Consider the following 12169-nt stretch of genomic DNA (forward strand, 5'->3'; position numbering starts at 1 on the left):
CGTAACCCCGTGGATGACGTCACGGGGTTAAGGAAAGGTGTTAGGAGAGGAGTTAAGGAAAGGTGATCATGTTTGTTTTGACAATCAGACGCACTTCCACATGTATTACACTTTCCACTGATATAATATCATATATCACAAGGTTTAAATGTAAATCAAAGGAAAAGCGGCTACGAGGAACAAAGTGAAACTAAAAGAACGTCACATTGAGAATGGTTGATCACACTCAGAAATATGAATTATGTTGAATAAAACAAAATAATGTGGCTAAAAATGTCTCTGATTTTTTTTTATTATTGATCCACAGTGTCTGTTTTATGTCAGTTATAATCTGATAATACGTTTTACGCATAAGATATGGGTTTTAGATTATTTAAAGTTGTTCAAAGCATATTATTGCATTGGTAATTTACATGATCTCCGTTACTTGTCAGCGCTCGGGTGTGCGTGTCCCTTTAAATGTTGTCGCCACAAAGAATTGTGGGTCAGAATGATCTCGCCTCCTTTGGTAAAGGATGCATCAGTGTTTCCTAGGCTAAAGGAGGTTATAAAGGATGCACCAGTGTTTCCTAGGCTAAAGGAGGTTATAAAGGATGCACCAGTGTTTCCTAGGCTAAAGGAGGTTATAAAGGATGCACCAGTGTTTCCTAGGCTAAAGGAGGTTATAAAGGATGCACCAGTGTTTCCTAGGCTAAAGGAGGTTATAAAGGATGCACCAGTGTTTCCTAGGCTAAAGGAGGTTATAAAGGATGCACCAGTGTTTCCTAGGCTAAAGGAGGTTATAAAGGATGCACCAGTGTTTCCTAGGCTAAAGGAGGTTATAAAGGATGCACCAGTGTTTCCTAGGCTAAAGGAGGTTATAAAAGATGCACCAGTGTTTCCTAGGCTAAAGGAGGTTATAAAGGATGCACCAGTGTTTCCTAGGCTAAAGGAGGTTATAAAGGATGCACCAGTGTTTCCTAGGCTAAAGGAGGTTATAAAGGGAGCATTGAGCCTCTTTTCCTGAGCTTAAAGAGAACTCGGACGCTTATCACGGCCACCACTTAAACACTTCTGGGGTTTAAGGGAACAGTGGATAGGAAAGGAGATAGGAGGGACTATTCAGACGCAGCCTTTGTTTTTGAGTGAGGAAAACTGAAATAAACAAATTAGTGAAAACACGAGCCTTTGTTTTTACAATCCTTTCATAATCATTTTGTGAGGCTTTTGGTCTCAAATACAACATCAGAAATATTGTTTTTTCATCTATTATTTGACAAAACGAGACGAGGAGCAGCTTCGGCCCAGCTGTGGATGAGCTTTGTTTTCATCATGTGAAGCTCCTGAAATCATCACCACGTCGTGTTTAACATTTAAAAAGAAACGAGGTGAAGGATGAGTGTCTGAAAGTTTCGCTCTGCAGCCCAGAGTCACATCATCCAATGAGAGCAGACGTCCATGATCATGTGACACAGTCCGACAGCGTGGCGTCTGCTCTACCAGGCGATGCCCTTCTTCTTCTTCTTCTGCTGTTTCTTCGTCTGCCCGCTCTTCTTCGCCATCCGCTGACCTTTCATTTTCTTGGCCTGTCTCTGACTCATCCAGGTGGGATACTGTCCGTGCTCGTCCAGGAGGGTGGTCTTATTACGTTTACTGTCCATGTCCATCTTCCCACCTGAAGAAACAATGAAGAACGTGAGCCACCTTTGATTTTTAACTTCCAAATACATCAATTCAATGAATATCCACAATATTTGCCAGGATGGAGTTTTATCACGAGTCATTTTTATTCATAAATTTAAAAAAACAATCATCACCAAAATCCTACAATTTTATTAAAATCATTCCACAAATTTAAAACAAATTGGTCACAAACATGAGGAAAATTAAAGATTGAATATTGCCTGTAACGTCTATTATTATACATATATTTATAGGACAGAATAATGTGGAAATTGTAGAAATTTTTCCACCAAAAATTTGCAGCTTACTTGAGATCAAAATGTTCCATATTTAACTTTATAACCAAAATATGTTTTCAAAGATAACTCTTTCTTTGATATGAAACATTTTTCCTTTATGCAACTTTTTCATTTTTATTTTGGACTCTAACTTTAAGTTATTTCACCCCTCGTGAATATTGAAAAACCTTTACATGAGGATAATCACGGAACAATTAGGCTTGTCACAATAAATACTACATCGACTTATTGTGCAATAACTCATGGATAAAACAATTTATTTTAAGGCTTAATATTTATCGTCTGTACATTTTCTTAAAAAAAGGGGAGAGATTTTTGCTATTTTTTTTTAACTCTTAAAACTCAAACTTTATTGTTATATGATGTTACACACGTTGTTAGACATTGTTACACATAAATTTGTCCTCTGCAATATAACCCATCCCCTGGGGGGCAGTCTTTGTATTACGATGAAGTCACTTTAATATTAATTCTATTTTCAGCACAGACCTTTTAACGAAATGAACTAATCAATAATTGCTTCATAACAGTGGCTCTCAAACTTTTTAGTCAGGGACCCCAAAAATATGCATGAAATCAGCTTGTATGAGTCAAAACATGCTATATCTATTGTATTGTTGGTTTTTATTAGTCATTTATTGTTAATTGACCTAATTTTACGACCTAATGTGTATTGTGACAAATTGGTGAAATACAGTGAAAAGTGTTTTTTTTATTGTACTATCGTTTATCGCATTATTTTTCTTAAGCAATATCGTCCATCAAAATGTTTTATCGTGTCAGATCCAGGAACAATTGGAAGACATTTCTGAATTTTTTGATACCGAAGTGCATGGAATGTCCTAAAAATGTGATGAAATGCCATGTTATGACCATTCTGTAAACTACTGATGATAAAAACCACCTTTTGTTTTTATTCTGAAAGTAAAAAAGAATAAAAACAAAACATTGGTCCTAATATTTATTTCACTGAGCTTCTCTCACCGTCGTCCTCTTCCTGCTCCGCCATGTCCACATCCTGCTTCTTCTTGATCTCCTCTGGCGTTACCACGGTGACGATGTCCTGCATGTCAGCCATCGCAGCTTCTCCTTTCTTATCCAGACTCAGAGCTTGTTTCAGACGAGCCAGTTCTTTAGGAGCGTTCTTCTTCCTCTTCTCCGCTCTCATCTTCCTCTTCCACTTGCTGCGCAGACTTTTAGCCATGACGAGCACGTTCTAGAAAAAACACAAAGTAAAACCACAGAAGTAGATTATTTTAAAGTCACTTCACTCCTTCAATGCAGAACTATCTTAAATTAGACACAGTGTCAAGCTTATTTTAGTTCAGGGGCCAAATACGGACCAGTTTGATCACAAGTGGGCCACAGGTTTGAACAATTTTAACATTAATGTACCACGTTTTTACTTCCAGTTAAAAATTATACATAAAGTATGGAAGGCATCAACAATATCTAAGCGGTAAGTGACCAATTTTTATTTAATTTTGGGAGATTTTGTGGAATAATTTGAGAAAATTTGCAGGATTTTGAAAAAATGTAGAGTTCTTTCAACAACAATTGACAACCAAATTATATAATGATTTACTCAATCATTCATTATTTCCTGCGGGCCAAATCAGATGCTCTGAACGACCAGATTTGGGCCCCGGGCCTTGAGTTTGACATGTGTATCAGAGTAGACTGAGGGTATCCTAACAGAAATATTTGTTACTCTTTTTAATAGGGATGTAACGATGCACTCAACTCCCGATATGATTCGATTCACGATACTGGGTTCAAGATACGATTCTCTCACGATTTATTTTACAAAATGGAAATGTAGACAAATGACTGAAAAATATTCCTTTTTTTGGGGAAAAAACTAGAAAATACTGTATTTTCCTTTTATTTTTCATTGTCAAAAGAATCCCTTGATAAACTATTCAAAACAATGCAATTTCACTAAAAATAAATCTTGAATGAAATAAATAAAGGAATAATACAAATGAAGAAGAAGCCTATTAATTTAAATTCTGGTTCTATAGTAAACAATGCAAAACTACATAATAGTTCTTTTTCTTTTCAAAAGTGCAACTGAAAATGTATTTTGTGCCATAACAACTGGACTTTAAAAAAAAAAAAAAATAATTTCACTGATTTACGTCATTTGTTTGGACCAGCAGAGGGCGCTGGTAACCCAGTGGTCGGTTGGCATGCAGAAATTCTTGCAGTGAAGAAGAGATGCTATGCTAGCAGACAGAGCTAATAAAAAAAGTGACTTTTACAGATATTCACATAATATTACAGATATTCTTTCATTGCTAAAGGGAATCATTTATTAACATGTTTAAGAGTAGAATGCGGCCAGAAAGAAAGTAGCAGCAGATTCTGCCCGCCGCGTACACTGCTGGACAAGAGAAGGGATAATATATCTAATATATATATATCTCTGCTGTTTAAAAAAGTACTGCAATTCAATTTTCAAAGGATCGATGTCAATCATGAAACCGATGAATCGATTTTCAACTGTCTTACGATTAATCGTTACATCTAGGGCTGGGCGATATATCGAATATACTCGATATATTGCAGCTTGTAGTCTGTGCGGTTAAACTCGCGGACTTTTTTTTTTTTTTTTTTTTGAAATGTCATCTTAATGACAACATGCACAAAAGGGCACTATTTGTTTTAAAATATTGTAGTGGCATTATGTACAAAAAGTGCACTTTAATTTTGTGTTTTGAAATGCCATGTGAGTTGCATCCTGCACTAATGTCTTGTTTTGAAATGTCTCTGTGACAATTTTGCACAGAACGTGCACTTTCTGTTGACAATTTTATGTTTGAGCCACTCACTGTTTAATAAATACAGTTATGTCAACTTTGACTTAGTTGTGATATCCCCTTTTTTGCATGAAAGTTTAAAATTGGCATATATTAATGCAGTATGATTAAGAATGTTTTAATGTAGACATATAGAATCATCATACTGGTGTGATTTTGTGCATCAAAGTGTTAATTCAAGGGTAATGCAAAATATCGAGATATATATCGTGTATCGTGACATGGCCTAAAAATATCGCGGTATTTATAAAAGGCCATATCGCCCAGCCCTAGTTACATCCCTACTTTTTAATGAAATCAACAATAAACGAACATGCCATGATCAAAAGCACTGAAATTACTTTTCTAACATATAACTATCAATATATATAAACTGACATTACTATTATATAACTTCTTGATTCTTGTATATATATATCTGTATTTTATTTGTAAATGTGTATTATTACTACTTTATTTTTTTCTACTGTAATGTGTACACTTGTATTTATTCCTTATTTAATTTACAGACTTAATTAATTATGTACATTTTCTTTTTTATTTTCTTTGTTTAGTGTTTTCTTTTCATTTATAATATTTCTCGAGCCTCTTTAACGAGATCATTTCCCCCTGAGATCAATAGTGTTTGTGATTCTGATCACAAAATGCAAATCTCAGCACTATGTAAATATTTGTATAAAATATTGCAGTATAATGAATTTAAATTATAAATATATTATTAAAAAAAAATAAAGTTGACTTTGAGAATAAAATATTTGATATTAAGGAGAAAGAAAACAAAGTCCTACTGTCACAAGAAAAAAAAGCCAGAATACTGCAATAAAAAAGCTATAATTTTACAAGGAAAAACTTTGTATTATCACGTGAAAAGTAATATTTTTTTTTTTTAGAAAAAACGTTTTTTTAGATTACATTTTAAATGCATAGATGTAAATAGAGCAGTTCCCTGCATTAAGATTTGTTTAGTTGTATATTTCTGTATGTTTTTATAAATAAGGAAATAGTTCATATTTTAGTCCGTTTGCACCACATTATCATCAGAATTAGAACTTTTAATAGAAAATGCAAAAAAGTGTCTATTCTCGGGAGGAAACCAAACGGACTTGGAGGAAATCATCAAGTTTGTCAATGTTTATTTCCGGAGAAATGCTTCTCTTTCCATAGTATAATTACAACTTTACTCTTTAAATATTAGTGTTTTCCCCCTTGTAACAATGACTTTATTTTGGTTGTTACAAGTTTATTCTCGGAGTCGTAAAAAAATAAAATATACTCAATATGGACCTAAAGGGTGCATAAAGGGGATAAAGTGAAATTAAATTGCAGTTATTCAACCCCTTTAAATCAGATTTTTTAACAGATAATTAGTGTTATTTATGCTTAGCTGCTTAGCTTTCTGGTGTTAGCATTCCTTAAACTGCTTAAAATTCAACCAAATTTCACAGAACAATCTCAAAATATCTCCCCCAATTGTTTTGTGTCGTATTGAATTAAAAATTAACTCACCAGTGAGGTAAATAGACGTTATTTCTACCTTTATCGGGGAATATCTGAAACGCTTCGCTCAGGGCACGTGTTTACAGGAAGGGAACGGAGTGATGACGTAACACGCTGCAACTGCGCATGTGCGCGCAGGCGTACTGACGTATGAGGAAATGGCCTGGATGTAAACAAAAAAAAGGTGCAGTGACTCTATTTCACGTGTTTTATTGATTTATTTCAGCTCATAGATATTAAGCGATCGCATGATTATTGATTTTGTATTAGTTTAATGGAGCCATGAGCGTGTCGGAGCTCTCCCCGCTGCACGAGCAGCTGCTGACGGCTGCGGAGCATCTGATGGTGCATTTGGACTTCCAGAAAACTTTAGATGTCTGTAATAAAGGTCTGGAGAGTCTGAGCAGCGAGGAGACCCAGGACAGCAGGTAAACAAATGTGTAATCCAGCAGGGGTTCTCAACCTTAAGGTCAGGACCCCATTTGGGGTCGCCAGACACTGGGAGGGGGTCATCAGATGTCACAATGAACAATTTAAGCCCTTTTTTTGTGCTTATTTTTACCCTTTTCCTGCAACAACACCAAACTTGCCATATTTTATTTAATTTTCATCACATTTTCTTGCCATATTTTTGCTCCTTTTAATGCATTTTTGCCACACACACACACACACACACACACACACACACACACACACACACACACACACACACACACACACACACACACACACACACACACACATTTTTAACCCAATATAATGTATGTTATATATTTAACCAATTTCTGTGGTTTTTAAATCTTATTTCCACCAATTTTTGGTCACGATTAACTCATTTTTATTCCTGATCAAAACTAGGATTTACATCTTTAATGTGACTATATACTATGGCACAAATAATAATAAACTTCCTGGATAACAGTGGATATTATTCAGATAAATAAATGTGGTTATCACAGATTCATAGAACAATGGACCATCATTTTGTTGACTTTTTGGATGGACCTCAAAAGGCTCTCTGGTACCTTTATTTTGGGGGTTGTAAGCTGATTGGGTTGAGAACCACTGGTCTAATCCACCAGGACAGAGAACTTTGTATGTGGGGTGTACTGAATAAACTGGTGATCGTTATATCTGGTGAAAGAATGTAGTGTTTAATGCTGTCACTCAGTGTTTAAAATAATCTGAACTGTTTGATTAGAATACAGTAACGGTACACCTCAGAGGACAGAAAAGCATTTTTTTTTTTTTTTTTTTTTAAATATCTGTGAAAACAAGTCACAAGATAACACAATAACTAGTTAAACATAACCTCATAACCCACAGTGTGATAAAAATGAATAAATAATATGAATAAATAATGATTATTAGCTGATTTTGTGTGTGCGTGCAGATGTGCAGAATTGAAGGCTGGATTCTGCACGTTGGGGATTCAGGCTCTGGCTGAGATGAACCAGTGGCCTGGAGTTCTTTCATGGCTCCAACAGCAGTACCAACCCAGCACAGAGATACCAGCCAGACTCATCCAGATGTGGTGAGAACTCATCCAGATGTTTGCCTAAAGAGAAAAGGAGGAACTGTCCTCATTGACATATACAACTGCTGTTCTTTCACAATAAAAGCCTTGGAAAAAATTGGAAACATTTTATTAAAGAATGCAAGAAAATATAAGTATACAACTATATACACGTATACTGTACAGCATACATTGGTTACTCATGACCCGGGAACCACATGCGGCCCTCGGCCTAATTTTGTGTGGACCCCTAAGTAAATGCACAAAATAACTCCAAAAACGCACAAAATGAGAGGAAGCTACACAAACGATGATTAAAAACACACACAAACAAAATTGATAGAAATACACAAATGGACTCAAAACATACACAAAATGAATCCAAAAACACTCAACAAAAGCACTCAAAATGAAGACAAAAAGACACGAAACAATCACTAAAATTCACAAAAGAGCAGAAGAATGCACCAAAATATTCAAAATGATTTAAAAAAAAACCTAGAAAATACACAAAATTACTCAAATAATGCACCAAATGACACCAAAAACAAGCAAAACAATGGCAGAAACACACACAATGAATCCAAAAATACACAAAATAACAGAAAAATAGACAGAAAAAACAAAAACACACAAAATGACAACTTAAACACACAAAATAACAGAACAAAAACTCACAAAACAACAAAAACGCACAAAACAACAAAAACACACAAGACAATGACCGAAACACCTAAACTACACAAAAAACAGAAAAATAGTCAGCATTACAACAAAAGCAGACAATCGAAGCTCATGCTTCTTATTAAATAATAATTAGTTCCATGTGTGGTTACTTAATAAAATGCTGACTCATCTCCGTGTGTTTTCCCAGCATCCTCCTCTACGCTAAGGTGTGTGAGCCTGGGCTGATGCTGCAGCAGGTCAGACTGTGGTTGCTTTGCCCAGCAAACAGAGGTTCTCCAGGCTTCAGAACGGTGGTGGAGCTGCACGTCCTACACGTCCTCGTCCCCCTGGGCCTCACAGACGAGGCTCGGGAGCTGATCACTGGCGACGTGGGCAGAGCTTTGTTCACTGACGAGCAGAGACGAGCAGCGTTGGATGTGTTGGATGAGAGAGAGCGAGAGGATGTAGAGAAACGTGCTCAGGATCAGAGAGACGAGGTCACGGAGCGTCCTGGACCCACTGCAGGTATCTGAACCTCCAACACATACCATAAACCATACCATTGTTACATAACCGGTTCCTGTCAAAGTGAAATGACTACATGTACAATCTAGAATCAAATCTCCAAATCTAGCCTCCTTCACCTGTTTCTGACAGCCTGTGCAGCAGCTGGTTCATATTTCTTTAAGTTTTCAAACATCTTTCCAGATGAGGGAGAAGGAAACTTAAAATGAATCTTTGTGTTGAACGTATTCCAGTTAATCTTCAGTATTCCTCTGAGAATGGGAAGGAACTCAAGTCCCAATTGTTCTGGTTAGCTTAGCAAGTAGCGCTGCCTGCTGAGCCTCTGCTCACAACACAATAAAAAGTCATTATTTCACTTTTATTTTGGATACATCTGTGTGAAGGTAGATTTGTACACCCCAAAAATTAAAAGTTTATATTTTTAATCAAAACTTCCCTGAAATAAAACACTTTTCAATTGCAGAAAGAAAAGTATATTCATTCAAAGTTGCAAACAAAAATTTGTCATCCAAAAAGAATAGCATTTCACATTTTTTTTTCTTTGATTAAAAATGTTTGTTTTTTTCACGTTTGAAGCAATATTTTTTAATTAATAATATTTTTTATATATATTTTTAATTGAACAGTATTAATATTTCAATATTTGAATAATGTTTCAATCAATGGTATTTTCATTGAATAATAAAGAAACTAATTTCCTATTCATAAAATGGCCCATATTTTTAATTAATTTTTATAAAATTCTATTAAAAAACCCTTTCAATCAAATAACTCATTAATTGAATTCAAAATAACATTTTCTATCAAATAAGTGTTTGAAAGCAATTTTTGTATGGAATCAGAACATTATCATAATGAATGAACTCTTGCATGATTTTTCACGAATGCACATGTTTTGTTTTGCGAATATATATTTTATGCAAACTTGTAATATAAATTCTAAAATGCAGACGCTCTTGTTTGAACACTGCGTATCCACACACATCAATAGCTCTGCAATTGGTTTAAAAGTGTGGAGAAAATGTAAGAAGCCATATGATTGGCTGAAAGCAAACACACCTGATTGGCTGATGAATCTGTCAATCCGTTTTATCAGCCAATGGTGACGTTTGTTGACCCTCGACGTCAGGGCAGTCTCAAAGTTCACCACACACATTTCTCTCACAAATACACAGAGGTTTCACAGCACAGAAGCAGTTTGTAAATGCACATTCAGCAATTTGCATTATCTGTGGATTTATATTACACGTGTGCCTCAAAATAATATTTGTGAAACAGATCGTGTGCATTTGTGAATTTGAAATACAACTGTGAAACAGAGCATGTGCATTCATGAAAAACCCTGCAAGAGTTCATTCATTATGATACTGTTCTGATTCCATATTTTTGGGTGTCAAAAAACTTTTGTTGAGTGAAGTAAAGGTTTTTTTAATTTGATATATTTTTAAACTAGAAAAGCACTCGGAGAGCGCAGACCTACGCCAAGCAGCTCACGCTCAGCCAACACGCTCCGGTCACGGTAACATAGTAAACTCTTTTTTTTTTCTTTTCTTTTGGTAGCCAGAACATCACCAAAATGTAACCACTTGTTCCATGTCCCGTTTATCAAATTTCCTGAAAATTACATCCAAATCCGTTCATAATTTTTAAGTTATTTTACTAACTGACAGACAGATAAACGGAGGGTAAAACAGAACTTTACTGCTGCTTCGTGCCAGTAATGAATAATAAAAACACAAATCTACCTTCATACATCTGTTTTCACCAGTTTCGCTGTCAGAGACCAGTCACCACATACCATGTTTACTGGTCGAACAATAACACCCCCTGCTGAGATACGAAGCTTAATGTCCTGCTCTAAAAGAGAACAGAGAAAAGCAAAGGGGTGGAAAGTTGTGTGATGATGACTCAGTTCATTCAGCACACACACACACACACACACACACACACACACACACACACACACACACACACACACACACACACACACACACACACGTGTTTGTATCAGACACAGGAAGTATGTATACAAACCATCTGACTTGTTGATGTTGTGTTTGTTCATTTTCAGTCCAACGTCTGGAGAACCTGCTCAGGTTCCTCTCCAGAAAGTTCTCAACAGCTGGTTCTGGATCGTTCCCGGTCCGTAAAGTCTTCCTGGCTCTGGTTCTTCTCTACATGCTCTTCTTCCGCTTGGATCCAGGTGAGAGGAAGATCTCCTCATCATCCTCACGTTCACATCTAGATCTTCTTCACATCTTTTCTTCCTCTCTGTCTTTTTTTTCCTGCAGCTCAGTCGTCTGCATTCCTATGGATTTCTAAACTCCTGCAGCTGCTCAAACAGACGTGGGTTGCCATGTTTGCACCTCATTATCAGGCAGTGGCTCAGAGCAAAGGACTGTGAACGACTGAACATTTGTTATGTGTACATTTACATTGTGTTGAATCCACAATAAAGACGTTTTATGCATTTATAGCTTTGCTGACTTTAGTCCAGAGACTAAAACTGGAGATCAGAAGCTTATAAGATGCAAAAATACAGTTGATTATGATATTTTATTAGGAAAATGTATTACTATTAGCATTTTTAGTCAAGTAAAAGGTTCATAAAATGTTTTTGTACTGAAACAAGCCAAATTAAAGTTGTAAAGACTTACAAATTAAGTATAGTTTTAAAATGAAGTTTATTTTGAAAATAAAAGTTGAATTAAAAAATGAAAAGTTTGGTTTTAAAATGTAAAAGTTTAATTTAAAGATTAAAGTTTAGTTTTATAATTGAACATTTAAACAGAAAAAAACAAGTTCATTTAAAAAAAATTAAAATCTTAGTTTTAAAACTAAAAGTTTATTCTAAACTGTAAAAGTTTAGTTTTAAAATTAAGCTTCACTAAAAAAATAAGTTTAATTTAAAAACACAAGCTTAATTTGAAAAAATAAAAATTTTATTTAATAATGAAACGTTTAGTTGAATTTATTATTTTTTTTAGTTTTAGTATTAGTAGTTTAGTTTTTAAAGTAAAAGTTTGACTGAACACAACTCTCCTCTATATTTCAATTCAAACATGTTCATAAAACCAATATTTAAGAATTCATATTAAATTAAAGCAGCTCAGAGTCTTAAGTAAATACTTTATGAAAGTTTACTAAACTGTAAAAATATATGAGATACTTTTGGTTACATT

The 12169-nt window shown here is 35.1% G+C and overlaps 2 protein-coding genes across 3 annotated transcripts; one reads left to right on the plus strand and one right to left on the minus strand.

The window, feature by feature from the left end:
* Nucleotides 1–1148: 1148 nt before the first annotated feature.
* Nucleotides 1149–6421, minus strand: llph (LLP homolog, long-term synaptic facilitation factor). 2 transcript variants are annotated; one of them, XM_028451514.1, is made up of 3 exons: nucleotides 6290–6421; nucleotides 2946–3177; nucleotides 1149–1654 (listed from the first exon to the last, which is right to left on the minus strand). In XM_028451514.1, exons 2-3 carry the CDS (start codon nucleotides 3163–3165, stop codon nucleotides 1476–1478), a joined length of 399 nt encoding a protein of 132 aa, XP_028307315.1. In that variant the 5' UTR covers nucleotides 3166–3177; nucleotides 6290–6421; the 3' UTR covers nucleotides 1149–1475. The 2 variants fall into 2 exon arrangements, with proteins under 2 accessions (XP_028307315.1, XP_028307316.1); XM_028451515.1 differs by having other exon boundaries at nucleotides 6318–6386.
* pex26 (peroxisomal biogenesis factor 26) lies at nucleotides 6400–11461 on the plus strand. Its single transcript, XM_028451513.1, has 6 exons — nucleotides 6400–6464; nucleotides 6551–6708; nucleotides 7674–7814; nucleotides 8671–8987; nucleotides 11059–11190; nucleotides 11279–11461. Exons 2-6 carry the CDS (start codon nucleotides 6563–6565, stop codon nucleotides 11389–11391), a joined length of 849 nt encoding a protein of 282 aa, XP_028307314.1. The 5' UTR covers nucleotides 6400–6464; nucleotides 6551–6562; the 3' UTR covers nucleotides 11392–11461.
* Nucleotides 11462–12169: the final 708 nt, after the last annotated feature.

This window comes from Gouania willdenowi, chromosome 6, assembly GCF_900634775.1.
Source record: "Gouania willdenowi chromosome 6, fGouWil2.1, whole genome shotgun sequence".
NCBI lineage: Eukaryota > Metazoa > Chordata > Actinopteri > Blenniiformes > Gobiesocidae > Gouania > Gouania willdenowi.